Genomic DNA, 24,761 nt, shown 5'->3' with positions numbered 1-24,761 from the left:
AATCCTTAACGTGCATCAAGACCCTCAAGAACCCTGTCACATAAGTTTAGGAGGGGCTGTTAAGACTTCACACCTGCTGTACCTCCAGACCCCCATGCCCTCTATCCCTCTCATAGACACAAACATGCACATTTAGCCAAGAACAACTTCACATAAGTATGGTCAGGTCAACAGAGTGGATGTGTAGCCCATTGCCATTACAAAGCAGATATTTTTTGTACTCCTCTCTCTTCTTGGGCCCGTTCCTGGTGGTGGTCTCTGGATCCTGCAACTTTCCCATAGAATGGAGGTAGGAATGCTTTTTCAGTCCTGATAAGTGAGGTTTATGTCTTTGGTTTCTTAAATCACATCCTGTCTTTAGAATAATGCCAAAAACATTATAAATGATTTTGAAATGAAATGACTTGCTGTGTGAAGTGTACAATACATCATCACAGTATTTTTTTTGTCTTAATGGTGGATTAAGAAAAACTGCACTACACTGTAATGTATTTTTATTACCGTAAAACAGTGTAGATTATAAATTATTCTATACATTTATATGCTAAAAACTAACAAAAAAAGATATCTTGTTGGTGTAAATGTGGTACGTAACTGTCCTGAAAACAATAAACATTTTTCAACTGCAAAAATCTTAATGTCTTTAATAAAATGTGGCCTGAACATGCATTCGTGAGATTTACCCAGCTAGGATTAAACAGCAAATCCCATACGCATAGTCATTCAAGTTGACATTGTCTTTGGACTTGGAACTATAAAAAAACTTTATGCAATAAAAGAAATAAAACACAGACCTCAATATTACTGCATAAGTCAAGTTGCCTAATAGGAAGTCTTTTGAAAACTTTATGTTAGCGGAAAGTTCTTTCTCTGGAAAGAGCGACTCAAATTGAACCAGCATGTCTCTATTGATTGAAATGATAAATGTAAACACATACACATGTGCTGGCTAATGTAGTACACTCTTACCATGAAAGCTAGACACGCCATATGGTTTAAGTTTCACATGAACTTAAATAAACCAAGTTATTATCCGACAGTTTAGGTTCAACATCTGGTAACGATTAAAGAGAAGTTAAACAGAATGAACTAATTGTGAGAACTGCACTTTATTCTTGTCAACTGTGCACTCTATTCATGAGTGAGTCCCTATACTCATGAGGTGCAGTTATGTATGGAGGCCCTGAAGGGACAATTGCACATGATTTGACTGCTGAAGAGGACAGACATTAGCTGTGTCTCAATTCGATAGCTGCGCCCTCTGGAGGTCGCATTTGTCGACCGCATACGTCATCAAGGTTTCAGTAAAAAAAAAAAATTAACATTTACTTCTCTTAAAATGTAATCACTGTAGTTTCGTTCTTGCCTTAAAATGTAACGGTTGCTTTTTCTGAAATAAACCATGAAATATTAAACTTCGATGACGTATGCAGCCGACAAATGCGACCTCCAGAAGACGCAGCCTTCGAATAAAGACGCAGCTAATGTTATGTTTATTAGTTTTCAAAGCCGAATGTTAATTTTTGATTAAACTGAAAACTGATATTGTAAAGAAAGTTTGTTTTACAAAAATATATATTATGTTTTGCGTGTTGTTTAGTCATGTTTGTTGCTTTGAATGTGTTATTTAATTTAGGCTCTACAAAGGTAATGCTGGTTACTGTAGCACATACAGAGGCGATGTGTGTCTGAACGTGCTCCGTCGAGACGCTCTGGTCTTCTTCAACTACTCTCTGCCGAACCCAGAGGATGCTCAGGAGTATCTGGCTCAAAGCGCATGGGGTGAGCTGGAAGGAGTGAGCCCATTCTGCAGGCCTGCTGTCAAATCGCTGCTCTGCCATGCTACCTTCCAGGACTGCAACCCATCTGGTCTGGGCCCAGCACCCAAACCTGTCTGCAGGTACTAGAGAGTCTCTAGTCTTCATCTTTAGACAGTAAACAGAAAGAGCACTGCTCATTCTTTGTGACAGTATGTCATTGCTTTTCAACCCCATGTTGCAAAATGTTGTCTGGGTTAGATTTCTTAACATTGCATCAGGAAAGCCAAAATTCGTTATTCAGAAAATACCACTGGTAGAGTATGACACAACAGCTCTATTGTTTATCTCTGTGGTAATTCAAGTGGCAAATTAACTGTAGATCTGTGATATTATGACATTGCGCTGGTGTTAATGGCTGAACATTTATCTCAAAGGGACTTTCCGAGGCTTTCATCAAGACTTTGCAAGCTTTCTGCATTGAATTTCTTTCTAAGTATGATGTCACATCAGAGAAGTGATGTCATGGCCGGGTTAATGCTTTCAAGCTGCCATTATAGTACATTTTAAGTTAGTAGAAAGCATCACTGGGGACAGAAAACATGCACTAGTTTAGAAGAATGAGGCAATTCAAGACACATGATAATGTACATGAAAGGTTTCTACTTTGTAGGTAAGGTTTTTTCAAGGAAGATTTCAATGTGACATGCAGCACCTTAGGACGTATTGAGTAATGTCCTAAAATCACAATTAAACTTAAAAAATGACCCCTTTTTTGAGAAAATTCCCATTCACGTTTTAATACAGGGACTTTAAAGAAAGGCACCCCGTACCGGGAATGACCCATATCGCAATTTAGCATTTAGTAGCCATTTTCTCCAAAGCAATTTACAGTACACTTATTATTGGGACAATCCCAGTGGAAAAACTGGAGGTTAAGTGCCTTGCTTACAGGCACAATGTGCAATTCATGGCTTGCTCCCACCAGAGATTAAACCAACAGCCTTCCAATTTCCAACCCAAAGCTTTAACCACTCTACCGCACTACACACCAGTGATACATACTGTATATTTACTGTATATAAATACTTCTCTGTTGTCTCACAGGGAGCACTGTCTGGCAGTAAAGGAGCTTTACTGTTATAAAGAGTGGCATTCTGCTGAGGATAGATCTCTTCGTGGGTTCCCGCATAGCTTGAGCATCACTCTCCCAGAATGCAGCTCTCTACCCAGTCAGCAAACAGACCCATCCTCCTGTACAACTGTCCCTTACGTTGGTAAGAGTGACATGGTGTTACATAAACCTACATTTTCCTGTGTAGTATCAACTCGTCTTTGTTTAGTCCTGCGATATTTCAGGGCCAGTTGTCAATCATGTTATCTGTCCCATGAAAACAATAGGTGTTAGTGGAAATCGCCACATATGGTTGTCAGCAGGACAATGCTATACGGTTTGTTTTGTTTATGTGAAATGCCTTGTAAGGAATGTGATGACGGCTAACTTGTGGATAGACGAGATTAGGATGCTTTTTAGACAAAGGCTATGAGGACGTATCGGTGGGGGAGGTTAGACAGCTGAGCAAATGTTCCCATATAAAGGTTTATCACAGTTGCAAAAAACATCCAAAAAATATAGTAGCAAAGCAGATTCATATAATCTTTGAGAAATCTGAATGTTAGAATACCACTTAACATTTTACATAAATAAAAATCAGCAAAACAAAATGCACATCTAAGCTAGCACATTTCTTACTTTTTGTGTTCTCCAGATATCAATAAAGATCAAGTTACAAGTAAGTGCTGTAATATTCTAAATTCTCCTCTCTTATATTTATAAAAATAAATTATATTTTATGGTTTCAATAATTTGGACAGTTCACTTTTTCTATTTCTATAGCAACATGTTACAATGACAGAGGAAGGTTTTACCAAGGAACTCACAACATAACTGCATCTGCAATCCCTTGCCAGAGATGGAATCAGCAGGTGATATAACAAAAAATGAACTCAATTACATTCTTGATACGCACTTTTTATTGGTGCAAAGTTATTCCAAGGAACATTTTGGTTTCTCATGTCCCTAATGAAAATCATAACATGCCCATGCTCTTGAATGGCTTTTCATTTTGATCTGAGAACACTTTATGGACTGGGAAAATAATGCTATCCAAGAACCAAAAGTTATTAAGGCAGGTTTTGTGAGATTTTTGTATCTGGCTCATGTACAATGTGCATAACAGATATTTTTTCCTGTTTCATTTAGAAAAACGACGCATATTTCTTTGTAGTAACATTTTGACCTAACAATATTCTGCCAGATTCTAAAACAACATGAAATTAAAATGTAGATGCATGCAGTGGGTTTTAAATGAAGCAAAACTTGGAAATACATTGGAAAGATCAGGGATGCTTGGAACATTAAATATATCCAAAGATGGAAAAGACCATAGTTTAAGTTTCTCGGCTGAAAGATTGACTAAATGCTCATGTTTTCTTCTCAAACAGGATCCCCATCAGCACAGACTGTCAGTAGACGTTATTCTTGAGTTGCGAAATGGAGAAAACTACTGCCGTAACCCTGGAGGAGAGAGCGACAGGCCGTGGTGCTACACTACAAACCCCAATGTACGCTGGGAGTACTGCTTGGTGCCCAAATGTGGAGAAGGTACCATTGATTTCCCTTTTGTCCTGAAAATACAATTTAGACAATTTAAAAAAGAAAATCATTATTTATTGCATTACTTAATTTAAGATTATCAATTAACTACAGTATATGGCAGTTGTGTGCTTCTTATTTTAATGCTCATTTGAGTGTCATGTCTTTAGAAACATCAAAAAGTCGTCAGTTTAAAAGACATATTTCTATGTAGGCAGCAAGACAGTTTACTAGGTTTTGGACAAAGCTTATAATTTCTACTTTTTTGTAGCTACCAGTTTAAAGACTGCACCCTCGATTCCAAAACCCATCCAGTTCTATCCGCCCCCTCCTACGTCCACAGCGCACTCAATGAGCGTTATTATCTTTGTCATTGCTGGCTTTGCTGTGGCTGCCTTCTTCGCCATACTCATCCTCATGTGTCACAGACGAAAGAAAATGTGGAAAAAAAGAAAGAGGTAATATTCTGTTTACAAAACTTAAAGAGATAGTTCACTCAAAATGACAATTCTGTCATAATTTACTCACCCTCAAGTTGACCTATATAAATGCCATTGTTTAGATATTTGGTAGAATGTTTGTAACTACTGTGGTGGTCAGTGGTGCAAGAACTGTTTGGTTTCACACGTTCTTCAAAATATATTCTTCTGTGTTCAACAGACAAGGTTTGGAACAACTTAAGGGGAAGTAAATGATGACAGAATTTTCCTTTTTGGATGAACTATCCCTTTAATAGTGTAGGTTCACTAGATCGTTGCCCAACCCTAAATCTAACCCCTCCTCTTAAAAAGACAAATTATTGGGTGATAAGAATAATGTTCAAGACCATAACCCTACACATAAAATCTGATTCTGTTTCATAGCAACGTTGATCCAGGGACCCTACTTAAGTAAAACAAGTGAAAATAGACATTCACATATGGTTTTCTTATATGCAGAGGCAAAATCATGATAATGATCTGTTTAACATGTATATGTAGCAATAGATATTCAGAAGCAAATGTACTCATGAAGGTTAAATGTTTAAAGAAATTAAAATGGCAAATTTTTAACAATAATTGTGCTCATATATAAGTAGGGTCCTGGACACGCCAACTCTTACCACCCTGCCCTCAGAGCTCCTGCTGGACAGACTTCACCCCAACCCCATGTATCAACGACTGCCTCTCCTTCTCAACTCCAAGCTGCTCAGTCTCGAATATCCACGCAACAACATTGAGTATGTCCGTGACATTGGAGAGGGGGCCTTTGGAAGGGTGTTTCAGGCGAGGTGAGAGCTACCAAACATTTCAAGCAAGGCCAATGGTGCTACTGTCACAATGATGAATCATAGACTAATCATTACATGTCTAGTGCTATCAGTGTTTATAATGACCATCCACTGTGTGTACACCACTGTTCAAAAGTATATGGTCATTTGACCAGGGATGCAAACTCATCGGGGTGAAAAAAGGTGACAATGATGCGAGACCTTCAATGCATGTAGATTTCCAAAAGTGTCGCTCAGCTGGAAGTCGTGACACGACTCAGTGCCGTGGTGTTTCGTATAGGGACCCCATTCTGTCTTGACACAACGTCGAGAGACCGACAGAAAGGGAACGTCTCGGTTACGGATGTAACCTCCGTTCCCTGATGGAGGGAACGGAACGATGTATCCTTCATGCCACAACGCTTCGCCGTCCGCTGCAGCGACCGAGAATGCCTCTCAGGTTCTTCAGCTCAAAAGGTGAATGAATGGGCACGCCATCTTCCTTTTATGCCCGCATGGGGCGGAGACTGGCATGCCATGCCATTCGCCAAGTTCATTGGCCTTTTAAAAGTACAATCAGAGATGATAGGTTCTCAAGTTCAAACCCCATTCTGTCTCGACACAACGTCTCGTTCCCTCCATCAGGGCATGGAGATACATCCGTAACGCGACGTTTTTTGACCGTATTTCAAAAATACACCAAAAATCTGTAAAAAACAGTAAAATTCAGTTATTTACATATTACTTGGAAAATCTGTAAAAATTATGATTTTTTTCACAGTGTAGGTTTGATTTCTTTTAGGTTTTCTTCGTTACAAAATAATTCCCTTAGTTACATTTGTGTCATTCCTCAGTCTTGTTTAAACTTTTTAAACTTTTTAAGTTATTGTATCTTTACTGTAAATGATCTTGTGAATGTCATAAAGGACTTTATATAACACAAATGACTGTTTAAATTTGATTTAATCAACAATAGTTAAATAATAAGCAAACCAGATTAATTTTTCTTTAATGATCATCTCCTTTAAATCTACAGTCTCGACAGCTAGACTTGAGTCAACATTCACCAACTATGAATCAGCATGTAAAGGTCTGACACATACAGCGCAGTCGATCCCTGCAGTCATGTGGTCCGACTGATACCAAAAAGTATGTAGAATACCCATGAGCACCATACTGGCGTGTAATACATATCCACCACGTCGATGTCTCTTGAAATAGGATAGGTCTAGCAGACATGTGATGGGTTTCAATGTGAAACTTCCCTGTAGACGCTAATGAGTAAGCAAGCCCTGCTGAGGAGGTTATTTTTAGGATGCATATTAGAACAGTGTTTACTTCACCGGGAACACGCAGGAGCCTAGAGCACAGGAAGTGCAATCTTAATGGCATTCTATGTTGATTCCTGAGTGGCTGCCATTATGGCTATGCTTCCACAATTGGAACTATTCTGGGAAAGTATTACCTGTTTGCCAGTGTGTGACAATATGGACAAAGGAATGTGGTTTGAGATCAGTGAAGGTGGTCTTCGGTTCGTAAGGTCCTAGTGCAACTACCACCCATAGTCATGTGTTTACAACTTCAGTACAGTGTGTATATTTACTGGCTGCCTCGACCTGCAGTCTTCTATATGCATGTCGCTTTGGCTTTACGGCTGTTTAGCAAAACTGTAGTTATGCAAGCCAGATTGCTCTGTCTAAACACAATTTCAAAAGCAGTGTTTTTCCTGGATACAAATCAAGTAAGGATCTCACGAAATGATTGCTTGCTCCAGCTTTGCATTGCAATTAATCTCTCGGGAGGATGAGTGAATTTCATGGAAAACAATTTGATCTGTGCAAACTTTAGCTATACAACAGCTAGCTCCAATAAATGCGTAATTTGTCCATTGTGTTTGTTTTTCTAGAGCCCCTGGACTTTTGCCAATGGAGCCGTTCACCATGGTAGCAGTAAAGATGTTGAAGGAGGAAGCCTCGGCTGACATGCAGAATGACTTTCAAAGAGAAGCCGCTCTCATGGCCGAGTTTGATCACCCCAACATTGTACGACTCTTGGGTGCGTTCACAGTCTTGCACTTTTACTATACGTGTGCCTCAGGACTTTCCGAAAATGAACCTCATCTGCTTCCTATTACTTGTGTCCTTTCCCCAAGGGTACCACTATTGAAAAAGCCTAAAATAGCTCGACTCATCCATTTTAGAGCTGACCCAGGGTGTACCCCTGAGGAGAAGATCAATCCTCACTGTGGCATTCCGGAAACAGATTCAATGCTTCAACCCAGTGTTAAAATAACAGGAGTGTATTTTTGGTCAGGTGTCAACAGTTGGAAGTGTAACTCATTTGTGTGTCTGCTCTCTAGGAGTCTGTGCGGTGGGGAAGCCAATGTGTCTGATGTTTGAATACATGGCCCACGGGGACTTAAACGAATATTTACGACAGCGCTCTCCATCCCAGAAGTCCACTCTGAGTCGGGATAGCCTGACGTGCAGCAGCCTTGCGTCAGTGACCGAGCATTACCCGCTCCTCAGCTGCCTCGAGCAGCTTTCCATCTCCAAGCAGGTGGCGGCGGGCATGGCGTACCTGTCGGAACGCAAGTTTGTGCACCGGGACTTAGCCACCCGCAACTGCTTAGTTGGAGAAAACCTAATTGTGAAAATTGCCGATTTTGGTCTCTCGCGCAACATCTACGCAGCTGATTACTATAAAGCTGGCGAAAATGACGCCATCCCCATTCGTTGGATGCCTCCTGAGTCAATCTTCTACAACCGCTACACCAGCGAGTCAGATGTGTGGGCTTATGGAGTAGTATTATGGGAAATCTTCTCATATGGCATGCAGCCCTACTACGGCATGGCTCACGAGGAGGTCATCTACTATGTGAGGGACGGAAATGTTCTCGCTTGTCCGGAAAATTGTCCACAGGAGCTTTACAACCTCATGCGTCTGTGCTGGAGCGGTCATCCCACCGACCGGCCCAGTTTCGCCAGCATTCATCGCATTCTGGAGAGAATGCATGATCAGATGATCAAATCTGGGCTGTCTTGAGGAATCCTAAAAATGCTGTTGAAAAAAATCGAAATTGACCTTAAATAATCTTTAGTGTTCAGTAACGTATTAGATTTCCAAAAATACCTTGAAGGATCTTGAAGTGGGATAAACCACTTTAAGGAATTCACATGAGCTACTGAAGATTGTGAAACAAATACTCCAGATCCCAGAGGAACATTGTGGAATATAAAAGAAGCCTAAAATGATTGAAAAGGCTTACTTTAACACTTTAAGTAATACTGATCCCTCAAAGTCTTTGAAGATGGCTGTTTCATGTCTGCTCATGGGATCGCAATTGTTTTCTTACAATGACGCAGATAAACATCAAAGGTTTCAGGTGATTAATATCAGCAGGATCTATGGTAAAGAAGTTCCATGTCTAGTTTTAAGGAGGAATAGTGCAGACATTAAAGAACCTGAAGAGGCTTGAAACATCTGCAAGTAGAGACATCGATGTTATGCCTAATCTGTTTTGGGTTTAGTTAAAATGTAGCATTTGATTATTGTTCAATAACATTCTTAAGAGGTGCACACATAATAAGATGCAAAATAATGCTTTTGTTACGTTTTTAAATGAAAACTATAGCATATTTTAAAACGGCACATTATCACTTTGTTTTATTTTCTAACTTGATTTATTTATTCATTAATTGCTATTCCAAATTTAAGCATTTAGGCATTTTAGTTTCTCATTTAAATCTGCTGTAAATAGAAGTATCCTGACTCTGAAACAATGTTTCAGAAAAGATTGTAGGCTTAAAAAAAGAAATATTCTCAAACAATTGACAACACAATTATATAAAAGATTATGTCACAGTTATTAGGATTAAATTGGGTTATTGACATTAAAGGGATAGTTCACCCAAAAATAAAATAGTTTCTAAAGATAGAAAGATATTAAAAAAAGTTTATAACCTTCTTGTTCTTGGACCCCATTGACTACCATAGTAGGAAAAATTACATTATATATTTTTTTGTTCTGTTGAACACAACATAATATATTTTGAGGAATGTGGGACAGCAAACAGTTCTGGGGAACTTTTGACTACCATTGTAATTTTTCCTACTATGGTATTCAATGGTGACCAATAACTGCTTGGTTACAAGCATTTGTCCAAATATCTTTTTCTGTGTCAAACCAAACAAAGAAATGTATACAGGTTTGGAACAACTATAGAGTGGGTAATTCATGGCATCATTTTTATTTTTGGGTGAACTATCCCTTTAATGCATGCCATAGTACTAAAAAACAGCATTTAAAGGGACTGGTAATTTTTATTAGCAACTAATTACTAAAATTCCATTTTCAGGATGGACAAAGCTTTTGGAAATAATATAAAAAAATGCATGATATTTTTTGTGTTACTGTTGTGTTGTTAATATTATGTTTTATATAATCAGCTCTGTTAATCTAGTGGTCACATTAGCTATACAGTAGGAATGTGTGCTGCATATCTATGTTTGAAAAATATTAAAACAAAGATTTTTTTTATTATATTACCCTCGTCATCTCCTTGCAAAATAAAATAAACCTTATAAATCTACTTCAGATGTGGATGGCTCATTAGGATACTGTTGGCAACACTGTATATTTTTAATTTTTTTGCTGACTTAAAGGGATAGTTCACCAAAAAAATGAAAATTATGTCAACATTTACTCACTCTCTTGACATTTCAAACCTGTATGACTTTCTTTCTTCTGCACAACACAAAATATATTTTGAAGAAAGTTGGTAACCAAACCACGGCGATACCAGTTGACTTGCATTGGTTTTGTGTCCATACAATAGAAGTGAATGGGTAACGCTGTTGTTCGGTTAGCAACATTCTTCAAAATATCTTTTGTGTTGATATCTTTTGTGTTTTGTGTTGTGTAAATCATAACAGAATTTTCATTTTTTGGTAAAGTACGCCCTTAAGTAAAATCTAATAGGCTTAACAAGTAATTTTAAATTACTGCTTTAAATTTAGTCAAGTTGATAAATTGAAATTGCTTGACTTACTTTGATGAGGTGAATGATGTTGTGAACTTTTAAAATAGTATGTTTAAATGACTTGTAAAGCCAATTTGATTGTACTTAAACATTTAAGGCATAAAAAAAACGTTGTATGCTAAAATGGGAAAATGTTAAAAAAAAACAGGATACCAGTTTGGCTGGTTTGGCAGACAAGATAGATATACTGTATATTCTGTACTATAATACTAGCTTGAAGTGACAGGTAGGGGGCAGTGTCATATCACAGCAGCAGCAGCACATGAGCTCATGGAACAGTCATTTACTACACTACCTATCTCTGCATTGAAGCCAATTTTTGTTCTAAGCATTAAAAACAGGAACTTACTGAGACAGTATTAAATCACACTGGCGTTTAAAGAAACAGAATCATGAAGGATTTACTTTCATCGTGTGTGGGACAGTGGGTTCATTTCTAGGAATGTTAGCCCATATCTGATAATCCTAGAAATACGTTGCCTTTGCCACCATTTTTTGTACTGCTACGGAAACCACAACAAACAAGCAAGGCAGACCACAGACATCACACTGCTAGGCCAGGAAAAACAAGTGACGACTGGGTTCACGAGCCACAGCTCCTGCCAAAAAGTTTGGAAGACACAGTGGCCACAACAGAACCGAGCGGGTGAATTTGGGCCTCAGTGATTTTTAAGTGTACACTCTCCCTGACCCTTGTGACGTACGTTTGTGGAAAACGCCAACTTCTGATCACCTCACATAACACTCACAGAGAAAAATAAAACCTGCTGTTCCTTTCTCACAACAGTACAGAAGAAACATTTTGTAAATTTTATATTCAGAACTTTGAATTTCATAAGAAACAATGAGGAACTTTTTTATTATTGTCCTCATCATTTGTTTATGGGCCAAAATTGGCCAAGATAAGACTTTATGTGGGTAATACCCAATAAATTTGTTAATTTGCCAAAGGTTACCCAAAAGAAGCCTTCATATACTCTTTTGCTTATATTTTGGGGCATTTTTTGTCTTTACTGGACAGAGCAGCATGTAAGGGCAAGACATGAAAGTACATTGTGGGGAAATGGGAACAGGATCGATAAAAGACCTCAAGCCAAAATGCAATCTCGGGTCACCAAATACAAGTTTGTGGCACTGTCCACTATTGGTTGGACAACTTGACATATTTTAAAAGATATGATCAGATACTTTTTGAAAAAGTATGGTAGGCTAAATATAGAAAGTTAAAAAAAATAAAAAAAATAAAATAAATAAATTTACACGTTATATTTCAATGAAACATGGACTAACGCTTATTATATTGATTTATTTACTACTAATTTGTTTGTTTGTTTCCAAACGAATAACAGTGCACTTATGATTTACATTTATCAACTTTTACACTAATGCAATACAATCATTTGAGGCACAGGAACACAGCCCTGCCTATCTAACATTTTTGTTGTTTTATTCTTTTTACTCATGTTTACTTCTCAGAGTCTGACACAGGGTCTTTGAGTGAGAGGGTGGATTGGTATGAACCTGAAAAGTAGACAGAAGTTTGACTGTTTCCATTTTGGTTAGTTTATTTTGGACTTGGTTGAAAAACCTGGTATAGCTGTGGTCTCCTAAAACAAGGAATATTAGTTCTTGGACCCCTTCATGTATTTTGTAGTAAAAGCTTAACAGGGAAGCCATTATTGCATGCGAGTATATACTTTTATCCAAGTTTGAAGTTTTATGATTTGTAAGGTTAGTTTTGGAAATGAACGCTGTGGATATTTTGACCAGCTACAGTGCCTGCCTTGTATTTTGATCTACTGCGGGGTTGTAGCTTTACAACATAATATCTGGTCTTCCTATTGCTGATAAATGGGAAGAACGCCGTTCTGTCACAGCTTCACTTAAGTTGTTTGAAATACTCCATGTCCGATATCAGAAATGACTTAAGAGTAACGTAAACACAAAGGAATTCCTATCCCAGCTGCTCCGGTTTATGAACTTGGCTATATACAAGTAAAACTGTAGTCCAATTGTCCTGTGGAATCTCTTTCACATACCAGTCATTTTCACAATTGTTTAACAGATTTAACCATGTTCTTTACGGCTGGAAAAATTTAGATCCATTATAATGCATAAATCACTCATCTTCTTTCTTTGGACAAGGATTTCCTTTGCATGAAATGTGGAAAATCTTTCAAAATCTGTAAACCATGACATTATGGAATGATTTTTTATTTGCGCAATAACACTGTGTCAGCATACGCATTCTACTTATTATTTATCATTAAGTAGCATTTTAAACTTAAATAAACATATAAAAAGAAATTTCTTATAATATTTAAATAATGCATGCCAGATCAAGATGGGATGGATATGCACATTTATTTAAAGGAGCTTTGTTTATTGCATGACATTGTTAAGTAAATGTTACCATACAGAAGTTCTGAAAAAAAAATCAGAATACAGAGACATTACAAGGAATGAAACCAAGTGGAACCTTTGAATATGGTCACATTTTCTGAAATGATCAGTAAGTCCATTGCTGTTTTCAACCAAGAATGAACCAATGGCCCATGACCCGTCACACACAGCTGTCTTTTTTAATGGCTGTGATCTGACGCACAACACTGCTTAGCCTACAATTTCACAACTAACTTTGAACCATTAGTTGCTTGGTAACAAAACATGACTAAAAACAAGAAGTTTTATACATTGTTTTCCTTGTAAGATAAATCACATACTTTCACCATCCAACTTACGAAAATGTTACAATTTGCTGTTGTGTGAAAATTAGCAATACTGTTATGGAAAATAAAAGCATCTCAGCCAAAAGTCCTCAATTTATTTCAGAGTGCAAGTCTTCAAATTTCAGTCTCATCCTCATTTAGCATAATACTGTTTTAAACACAAGTTAAAATAACACTGTTATTGATAAGATCATTAATAAACTGTAATGAGGGAGGCGGGACAAGAGCTGAGAGAAGAAGCAAGACCAGTGTAACGCACAGCTGACACTCATTATCACTGGCACCACCAGCCTGGCTTCTTCTCTCACGGCTCTAGTCCCGCCTCCCTCGTCACATAAACATTTACATTTAGTGTCATTTTGCTGCCATTCCCATTTCACCTCAGTTTTAAACAGGAGATTATTTCCTGAGATTTTTCCTTAAGCAAATTAAATGGATTATTTATATTGGATTCTTTTACAGTTTCCCCAAAATATCTGCAATGAATGCAATTGTATTAGGTGACAAAATACCAAAGTAAGAGGCAAACCAATTATGAGCTTTTTTCTCCTAATGAACTGGTGTCAATGTAATTCTTTAGTATTTGAATGTTGATTTTCTAGTTTGATTTCAGATCTCCTCACATTCACACAGGTAATTCATCCCATTAATGTTTGACAAAGTTTAAGTTCTGTTTGAAAAGCATGATTGTGTTTTTTCTTCAAAATATAAATCTCACTTGGTTTGATATTTTGTTATCTCATGGAATAAGATATTTCAGATTTGAGATATTTTAAGGAAGGGTATGCAAATACAGTACATTTGGTATTGAGCTCTGAAATCTAGCAATTCTTTCATGTTTGGCCAAAAAAGTTTCAATTAGATTTTCAAGAAAAGTTTACAAAAAGGTCTAAAGTAGCTATACATTTACTCAAAATGATTAACTTTAAACAATAAACATTCCCTTTTTGATTAACATACATGAATATATACACATATTATATACATACGTACAGTACATACACTGGTATATAAAGTACAGACATAATTTAATTTCCGTCATGTTTAACCATACCACTTTTTCCCAACATGACTATATTTCATCTGAATTATGGCCGTGCCACAAGGTATTTGTTCTTTATAATGAACACCCAGTTCCGTGGCCACAAAATGGATGTCTACAAAAATAATATGGATTCTAAATTTGCTATCCTATATTTTACTTTTATTTTGTGTTTTAGCAAAGTGGCATCAAAGGCAACCTGATCAGTCTTTGAATAAAAAAGGTATTTGATTATTCCCTGAAATCATATATAAAAATGCCTCAAATGTAAAGCTTATGTTCTAGTTTAGATAAGGGACATAGTGTCACTAGCAATGCGACCAGGCAGCTTTGAGGTTCAATGGGGTTGCCTATTACAAATATTAATTAAACAATGGCATATGTTTGTCTATAAAAGCATTATGTTGAGTTACAGAAGAACACCCAGCTTCACACAGATATTTAAGAACCATTGTACAGTGAGAATCCAGCCCTCATCTAAACTAAAACACCCATTGACCAATCAACAAATACATCTGATGAATGTAAGGCCCTAACTTAAAAAACATGCTGTTTAGAAATATTAAAGCTGCGATTTGTAACTTTTTGTGGTTAAAATGCACAAACATTATCTACTGAGCAAGTATAAAAAAAAACAGTGTTCAAAACTGTCGGTAAAAATTTGCGTTTGGTTTGATACCATTTAACTTCAACCCCAGTAGTAAAAAAGTAAAGTAAAGTAAAACCTGTAAAGTAACCTGCAATCTTATTTTTAAAACTGAGATGGCAAAAGAGTGACAAATACAATGAGTAAACAAAGTATACAATTAGCCTGCTAAACTAGCATAATAATATGAAGTTTACTACACATAGTCATAGTAAACTGATGTATAATCTCAGAATCTAAGAGATACCCAATTTGTTAAAATGTTCAGTTGTGACATCCAGACAAACTTTATCTATATGTTATACTTTCAAAGTATTATCCACCAAATTACTATTCATAGGTGATCTAAATGTGAAAGATTTCGAGAAATTGAATGGGGGCCTCAATTTTGCACCATGCCATTTATTATCATGATTAGTTACTTCAGTTTTTCAAATGGTCAGTCAGATCCACCTAGAAAGTGTTTAATCCACCGACATTATACTGTCATCGTAGGTTGAACTGCCAGTGCAAAACAAACTATGCAACAACAAAACAAATCAAGCCAACATCAAGTAGTTTACATAGATCACCTAAAATGATTTCCCAGTGGTCCCTCAAGTGCACTATTTCTTTCTAGAGTAAATTAGCTAAACAGATTCACTGGGCACTTGACAACATCCGTCACTTTAACACCTGCTGTACACAATACACAAAATTCATCCTTGTTTTGCAACAATTTGGTCAACAATTACAACTAGTCTAAATGCTCATCAAACTTTTTTCATCTTTAAGGCATTATAGGAGCAAACATAATTCGTGTTAAACTGGATACTTAAAAACCTCTTGGATTAGCCTTTAAATAGTTTAATATACTTGTATTATCAAAACATACAAAAAAACAGACTAACAAAAAAAAACCTTGTAAGCTGAAAAAGTCTTTAGCTGATAAAAAATACCTTCACAGTCATTTTCTTGCTTTATCTAAGAGGATCCTGGCCGCTGTTGAACCTCAGACCACTGAATGGTCATTGTGGTGAGCTCCACTCAGGACGGTGTGGTTAATGGAGGATGCAGACCGGTCTGAACCCTCTGTTGTACCATTCACATTCTCCTGCCGTTGACAGCACAGGATCTGTTTGAATGTGACACTCATCTCCTTGTCCCGGTAGGAATATATGATCGGGTTCATGGCGGAGTTGAATTCTGCTAATAGCAGGAAGAATTTCTCAAAGATCAGAACATTGCAATCTTTGCACACCACATCCAGCAAGAGAAGGACCAAACCAGGCGTCCAGCACACAATGAAGGCACCTAAAGAAATATGAGAAAATAGTAAGTATTTCTCGAGTAATTGTACTATACTGCGGCGATATGGGCAAAATGTCCAGTAATGGGCTTAACAAACAGCATAACATGATATTTCCTCAAAACATCCAACAATTTTTCTTTGTGTCAGAGTATTTTACTATTGTACCACTGCTGCCCACATAGGCAGCATTTAACAAAGGCTGTTCCACAAAGTATGAAGCATAGTTCTAAGCATAAAAATAAATCAATCCCAGAATGCATTGAGACAGTCTCAGTAAAAGAATTCATTCAGAAAATGTTTTTTTTAAATATATTTAATTTAATAACAAAAAGTATCAATGAAAACTTATCTAACAATCTTAACCATAATTGACTGTTTTACTCAATATGTGTAAGCTATTTTATTATTTCATTTTATTTTGGCTACGAGTGATATTTTGCAATACATACATGCATTTGGAAGAGTACTGATCTTTCAGGCAAACGCAGCTGCTCTTGACTGGTTTACATCACTAGAAAGTTATGTGGAGACTCTCAGGAGTTAGATAAACTCCACCAAGCTGTTTCCAGCACAGATTTGCCACATGTTTTGCTCTCGCTGAACAAGCTCACCAGAGACTCAACCTTTCTTTCAAAAAGAGAGATTTTGGTTCTTCGCACGTCAAGTACAAAGATTTCATTTCCTCCATGAAAAATCTGCCTGAAACTTGATGCCAAGCCACAAACACTCTTTTTCTTTCACTCTTTTACAATCAATAAACTTTAAAAATGAAAACATATTGACAATATCTTGTCTATCTTTAAAACAAGCACTTTGTTGTTGGTTCAGATGAAGCTGTGAGAATGGATGCATCATTGTAAACTTATTTTATTTTAAAAAACTGCTCAGAAAGTCTATTTAAAACAGAGGTAAGTTTCTGAGGAGGAAAGAAATCTGAGGAACATGGCTATGCACAACAATGAAAAAGAACTAAAATGTGGGAAGAATGTTAAATTATTTAAAACAACACTGTAAAACTTTGCTGTAGTTTTTGCAGCAGGTTTGCCAGTAACTTACTGTAGATTTAATTACTACTTAATATACTTTCCAATTAGTACTGTTTTCAATTACTTTAATCAAAATTAAAACACTTTGACTTTTGAGATTCAAAATGAGCAAGAAAACACTGGCATTAGCACAGCAACACTGCAAAAAAAATGACATTCTTCCTAAGCATTTTTCTCTTGTTTTCTGTAAAAATATTTAAAACTTCTTAAATTACAATACATTTACAGAACAAGAAAAGTGACCCAAGATATTTAGTCTTGTTTTATGAAAGGAAAATATATAAACTAGGTAAGTTTATGCTTAAAACAAAAATAGATGATTACAAAAATACAATAAATCTACAGTAAGTTACTGGCAAACCTGCTGCGAAATTACAGCAAGGTTTTACAGTGAATAACAATAACTAAAGTTCAGTATCAGAAATGTACTGTTTGAAATATACACTTCTAAATAAAATCAAGTGTAACATCTGCTTAATGCCTAAAATGTAAAATATAAAACATAAACACACACGTTTTTATATTTAACAAGTAAAGGACAGCATTTAAAGCATGTCTTGTTGGACTAAAGTGAAACCTATTATATAAGAAAACACATTGTATTTGTTAAAAATACGAATGTAATAGAAAATACAGTCAAATACTTTGCAATAATAAGGTTCAAGGACTTTAAAACCAACTCCAAAAATTCCAAAGCCAGGAGTGTCAAAACTCGGTGCTGTTTGGTGTTTGGCACAACATGACGGTAAGTAAAAAAATAAATAATAACGGTAAACTAGTGCTTTATAACTGTAATACTGAGAGAATAAAGGATGACTGGGTGAATTGTGATATCACATCTAATACCACACTTTCCGCATAGCGTACTGATGTAATGTTCTGGAACAGATACATTTACAACATTTTGTTAACTAATATTTATATAATCTAATTAGTTTGGTTTATGATATCATTTGAAATGAGTTAAACAAGGATTTAATGTTGGAAAACACATATATGATTTAATAAAGGTCTTTTGGGGGGTATTGCAATGGCATTATCCTGACATGATACCACCTCACATATCAGCTTACAACTAGATAAACTAATTGGATACGCTTTATCCTGACTGTGTATTATGTAATGGTAATTATTGTATATGTGTTTGGTTGCAAGTATTTCTCAAATATTCATCAGATAAGTACCCAAATGTTAGTTGTGACAGTAGCTGTGAGTTGGACTTCATACATTTTTGCTGTATCCTGCACATTCACATTGACCAAATGTGTCAGTTTGTATGATAAAAAACTCTTTCCCTGTTTAATGTTCACATCGTTTAATATAGACCAATGGCACATAGGATTGTTTTATTTATTTATGATTATGTGCAGTTCCGTGCCACTTATAATGATACATTTCCTATCATACAGCTTTATCTGAGGTTTATCAATTATTAAGTTCTAGTGTGATGTTGTAATGTACAGTACATTCTATGAAAAAGTCATCGACATTAGGATATTAGTTAGGTACAAACCGGCCTTTAATAATCCCCCATCCTCTATTAAAGCTCTGCTGTTCTTTCAAGCTGAGTAAGCATTTCAATTGGCAGCTGTTCAAAGCTTTGCTTCATCTTAGAGCAAGATTTTAATTTATTACTTCCGCAGAATAGGCCTATTAACACCATCAGGCACAATGAATGAGGTGTTTAGAAAAGCCCTCAACCCAGTCTCAAGGCAGTTCGTCGCATAGGCACGGAATTTAAAATCTATTGATTCGTCTTCATGGACATGAATTTCCCTCTCGTGTCAGTCAGCACGAACTTTCAATGCACAGACCGCGTGTGTACATACATTTATATATTTATAACCTGATATTAAAGGAAGTCGTACATATTTATAGAGATGGCTAACCAACACCTTACCTCACCCCAAACCCTAAAATCACAGCCGCAAAGGCTAATTTTGCTAAAACGCATGAATTTTACAAGATAAGGATAAAGGTCCACCCTAACCCCTGCCCTAAACCTGACGTCACAGGGTCAAATCATAATAAAATATACGAATGATATCGAAGGAATTCACACAAATGAGCCACCTCATGAAATAGGTGGCCTACGAATTCCCATCAGATTGTGTTGATATATATTTTATACATATGAACGATACTGCATATTAAAATAAGAATTAGACGTATGACGTAGTATTTCTGTACTTGATACACTCCCCCAGCACTCCAACTTGTTTCGGAAAGTTTTTTTTATAATTCTGGATCCCTATGTCGTCAAAGGGATCCTATTCCTTTTATTGGCCATTCTCCCGGAAAAGCACGGCAAGGCGAAAGAAATAGCCCGCTCACGAGCCAACTGACGAGTGAGGCCCGCTTACCATCAAGGTTATCTGCGCCGCGTCAAGATGGGCTGCGCTGCAGCTCGTTACTCTTGCGACAGTGAAGTTTAGGTGTGTCTATTTGTTCACGGCATTTCAGTGATGGATGTTATATAAACGGTGGATATAATGCTGGATTTGGAGATCGTTTGAAACTGATAGATGGCGCGGTCCTAGTGCTAAAAGATGCCGGACATGAACTGCAAGTGGTAAGACAAACGTCTGTGTTTTGTTGGCAATCAGCGTGTACGTGCATAACGTACAAAACACGAAGGGAATAATGTGATGATGTGTTGCTTGCTCGTGCTATAGTTCCATCCCACTCTCCCCACTTATAATCGTACAGCTGTATCTCTCTTTTATAAATTTGATCAAACTAAATACTCATTGGTTCAAAGATATAACGTATGCAATACTACTGTATAGGAACTCAAGATTAATATGAGATTGGCAGAAACTGCCTGTGATGCACGATCTTTAAGCTATAAAACTTGCATATAAAACCTCAATACATATTTGTATGTACTTTAACAACCATTATTATTCTGTTGCCTACAGAACTGCTGATTAAATGTGTTGTACTGGCACATGACAAACCTTGACTCATCCGATATAAGCCCTCTCAACAAACACCATCCTTAACATTGAGATATTACGCACGCACCATCAAAATCCCTGAAAAACACATGCTGACTTTTTGGCAAAACTGACAACAGATATGGCCACATGTTTGTGGTCAAAGTATGCAGCATTTAGCAGGGGGGTTGATGGGAACTCAGCAAGCCGGTCACACCTGTGAAAGTGCTTAGCGCATACTTTGCATAGTTAACTGGAGATTTGGGACTGAAGGATTTGGCAGACGGATGGTCATTTGTTCTGCCCTCCCTTTTCAGACAGTGTATCCTGTGGACTTTCTCTGGATTCGGCACATTCAGTCCAGACCAGATTTCACTCTGAATTTTTACTGTGAGAACACTGCTAACTAGTACTGTATTCAAAATATCGATATGGCGATACATCGTCATGAGCTCCTGACGATGCGCGCATCGATACATCTGCCTCCGTATCGATTCTGCAGCACTTTTGAAGTTAGCCAATTATTAAGCAAAAATATTGTGTAATAATAATTATTAGTGGTATAAGGATCTGATCGGAGTTTATCCGTGATCCGTACAGATCGCCCCTCATGATTCTATATATGTGATCATGAAGAGCGCGCTCTCGCACCTTCTCTCTGCATCCGTGAGCGCAGTAAGTTAACATGAAAGCGCATTCTCGTATCCAGTGTTGGGAGTAATGCGTTACAAAAGTAATGTATTACGGTAACATTACTTTTTGCTGTAACGCAGTAGTGTAAGGCATTGCTAATCAATTTTCAGTAATATTTTACTCGAGACATGTTCAGCATTATGTACAATAATACTGCATTATGTCAGGGATTGCGCAGAGAAGAACCCAATTGCAGGCAGGCGGGAGTGAAGGGGTTAAACACAAGACTTTAATGACGAAACGAGAAAACAAAACCCACAATGGGGACAACCAGATCTATAACTAAACTAAAAACTGAAACAAAACACTTCCCACGGGGGGGCAAAAATAAACTAACAAAACAACCAGTGACACAACGTCTTAAATAAACAAGAAATGTAAAACTAGACAAGGTAAGACAATGGTATCCGGGAGCAAGGAAAAACACGACGCACACGACCATGGAGCGAAACAAAAGACAAGGCACAAGGTACAGGTACACAGAACGTAATCCACAAGCACAAGACAATGACACATGAAGACTATTTAAAGGGAAGACAAATGAAGGATAACGACACAGGGCAGGTGAGGGTAATCAAACACCGCCGGAAAACAATACAGGAAACGAGAGGGGCGGGGCCAATGACGAGACACTGGAGAGAACGCATATTATTGTCAAAAGGACAATAATATGTTTCTCTCCACACATAACCAAAGACTTTGTCATGGCTCTGCCTCAGGACCAGGAAATCCAAGACTAGGTGAGGCAGAACCATGACAGCATTATAACAAACTTTTCGCCCGCGAGACATTAACAAATCAAAAATCCTGCAAGTAAGTTCTATTTCCTGTTCATGAATAGACACGTGTGGTGTCATTCATCTCCCTCTGGCTGGTGGAACTTCGTATTTTGTATTGTAACTCGGCATGATTTCAGCCTCTGAGCTCGAGGTCTGAGGCTATTGGCCCCGCCCGGTTCGCTGTAAGCCCTAGCGCCAGTGTTGCTAGGGTCGCGGTTTTCCAGCACAATTGGACTATTTTGAAAATGCAGTTGCGGGGAAAATTATGGAGCCGCGGGTTTTGGGGCTACTTTCATAATGTACTGCGGCCGCCAAAATGTTTATTTATATTCTAAGGATAAATGTTAATTGATGAGATTCTTAATGTGTATTCATACTCAGATGAATACCTGGCAACTCCAGGACCGGTGTTCTGCCAATTTATGCATCCCTATCAAATTTTGCTACCTCCATACAAAACAGGACTAACCCCTCCCCCAACCCAACCCTTACACCTAAATAACCCCTCCCCCAACCCAATCACAACACGAGGGTAGCACAAATTTATGGGTAGCATAAATTGGCAGAACACCGGCCCGTTCTCGAAAGTGTGGGGAACGAGTGTCTGACAGGCAGGCTACAGGGAGGGACGCGGGAGCTCAGCTCAACCAAAGAGGAAAATATAGCGGTGGTATTAGACAATACATCCGAATTATGTTTTTACCAATGTTTCGTACTAAGGTGCATGTCACGTTGCACAATGAAAGAAATCACGCGTGAGTGTACAACAGTTGATTCTTCCGGCTGCCAAATATCACGTTTGAGCAGCTATACGCAGTCTAGAACAACTTAAACATTGACGTGCTTGTACACTTTATACATATGCAATATATTTAACCATGCTTATTTCTTAAGCAAGTTTTTGCATGTCTTACGAAGAGAAAACACGTTTCTCATCCATTTCCGTGCGTGGCGTCGAGCACACATGGGATCTTTTTTAAAGAGACACTCCACCCAAAAATGAAAATTCTGTTATGGTTTACTCACCCTCTAGTTGTTCCAAGCCTGTATAAATTTCTTTGTTCGGTTGAACACAAAGATATTTGGTAGAATGTTAGCAACTGAAAATTATTTGGCATCATTGACTACCATAGCAGAAAAAATTATAACGGTAGTCAAAGGTGACCCAGAATAGTTTGCTTTCCTAAATCCCCCAAAACATCTTTTGAGTTCAACAGAACAAAAAATATATACAATACCTAGGAAACCATTCAAATAAGTTAATATAGCAATATAAACGTCTTTTGGCAGTTATTAACTTTGATTTGACACCGGAAAATAATTGGGCTAGTTTTCATTCCTTTTGGGCAGGTTTTGAGGGGTCATTGGGCTGCTTTCAGGAAGCTAGTTAGCAAGATCCCTATGACCAGAAGCAATGACAAGGTAAGCTAACGTTTACATGATGACTAGCTAGAATTCTATATAATCTAGTTCAGTGATGGGATGGGACTATTTTGTATTTATATACCTTTGAAAAAAATTAAATGTATTTTGTATTTAAATGTGTTTAATCTTAGTATTTTTGTATTTTCAAACTAAAATACTTTTTGCCAATCAACCTTTTTATTAGACTGCATGGATGGGCAGTGTTTCAAATACATCCATTTGAAATACAAAATACTATTATTTTGTAATAGTATTTAGTATTTAAATGCATTTAAACTTAGTATTTGTTGTATTTATTTTTGTATAGCCTAGTTAATTCAAGAAATCAGCAGTCTAATAAAGAGGTTGATTAGCAAAAAGTATTTTGTATTTTGAAAATACAAAAATACAAAGACATTTAGTAATTTTAGAATGTTAAGTTCTACTTCTGTAGTTATTTTGGCGAAAATAACACAAAAGTAATACAGGAGTCATGTAACGTATTACAATTCTGAGACAGTAATATTGCAAGGTAAGGGATTACTTTTAAATAACAGTAACAAGTAATCTGTAACAGGGCTCTAGACTAACTTTTTGCACTGGTTGCACTGGTGCGCCTAACTTTTTTTCTTAGGTGCACCAGCACAAAAGTTAGGTGCACCCAAATTTTCGACCGCATAGCATTTAACACCGCAGTTTTACAAGTTCACTTTTTTTTAAATCGCTGTCCATATAGGCAATATTGACTTGTAAATGATTAACTCACAATCTGGTCAACATAAAGTTCTTTATTTGAAGCACATTTCTACAAGAAAGCAGGGCTCTAGACTAACACTTGAGAGAGGTGGCACCAGCCCTTAATTTGATAGCACCAGAGTCGTGGGGTGAGGTAAGAAAAAAGAATCACTAAAACTTCATAAAAATGTGTTTAATACATTAATAAATCAATTAGAAATTAATACAAATCATTGTTTATGATTGAATTATTTTTATTGTATATGTAAACTCTCTTTCAACACTTTACCATATTTAAAGCACATCTTTCTTAAAGCTAATTTATTCATTTATTTGTTGTGAACGACTCCTATAAGAGAACACAATTCCTTTAATATCAGTGAGTGTTTTTGGGCCCGTCCATTGTTGTTTGATGAACATTATAAACAGAGATCTGCATTATGCTGCTGCCCCTTTAAGAGCTCGCGCAATATTCTGGAAGACGTGTTTTGTTTCCCAACTGTTTGGTCACGAAACAAACTGAATACCTTTATAAGGTTTCTTGTTAATATGGGAATTTTTAGGTTATTTTGTGTTAATATGTCCGTTTCAGAGTAAGAAGGCGTGAAAGACAACTCCGTTTAGTATTTTGTGCTCTGACTCTCTGGGCGCGCGGATATCTCAAACAACGCGCAAGACCTGAAGGCTTTTAGTGATTATTCTTCATGAAAGCTGCATTGATACACGTTTGGCTTCCATCAATACCCTGATAGC

General features: G+C 37.1%; 2 protein-coding genes across 2 annotated transcripts in view; one reads left to right on the top strand and one right to left on the bottom strand.

The window, feature by feature from the left end:
- Window positions 1-135: 135 nt before the first annotated feature.
- LOC130545957 (muscle, skeletal receptor tyrosine protein kinase-like) lies at window positions 136-11,934 on the top strand. The gene is made up of 10 exons (XM_057320895.1): window positions 136-289; window positions 1,637-1,900; window positions 2,865-3,034; window positions 3,527-3,550; window positions 3,655-3,743; window positions 4,263-4,422; window positions 4,685-4,871; window positions 5,489-5,683; window positions 7,569-7,717; window positions 8,022-11,934. The coding sequence occupies exons 1-10, from the start codon at window positions 159-161 to the stop codon at window positions 8,705-8,707; spliced, it is 2,055 nt and encodes a 684-aa protein (XP_057176878.1). The 5' UTR covers window positions 136-158; the 3' UTR covers window positions 8,708-11,934.
- A 22-nt stretch (window positions 11,935-11,956) lies between these two features.
- The window catches only part of lpar1 (lysophosphatidic acid receptor 1), a 38,390-nt gene continuing 25,585 nt past the window's right edge, over window positions 11,957-24,761 (bottom strand). Inside the window, exon 3 of the mRNA XM_057320897.1 lies at window positions 11,957-16,414. Coding sequence (XP_057176880.1) covers window positions 16,113-16,414 — 302 coding nt within the window. The 3' untranslated portion in view covers window positions 11,957-16,112. The remainder of the gene's footprint in view (window positions 16,415-24,761) is intronic.

This window comes from Triplophysa rosa, linkage group LG22, assembly GCF_024868665.1.
Source record: "Triplophysa rosa linkage group LG22, Trosa_1v2, whole genome shotgun sequence".
NCBI lineage: Eukaryota > Metazoa > Chordata > Actinopteri > Cypriniformes > Nemacheilidae > Triplophysa > Triplophysa rosa.
This window is presented reverse-complemented; position numbering and strand designations above follow the sequence as displayed.

What these genes read in the sequence shown, in the direction of transcription:
- LOC130545957 (XM_057320895.1), top strand. Translation starts at nt 159, where the DNA reads ATGGTCAGGTCAACAGAGTGGATGTGTAGCCCATTGCCATTACAAAGC. An exon ending in AACTTTCCCATAGAATGGAG is followed by an intron (nt 290 to 1,636) that starts GTAGGAATGCTT and finishes TATTTAATTTAG; the next exon opens with GCTCTACAAAGGTAATGCTG. An exon ending in TACAACTGTCCCTTACGTTG is followed by an intron (nt 3,035 to 3,526) that starts GTAAGAGTGACA and finishes TGTGTTCTCCAG; the next exon opens with ATATCAATAAAGATCAAGTT.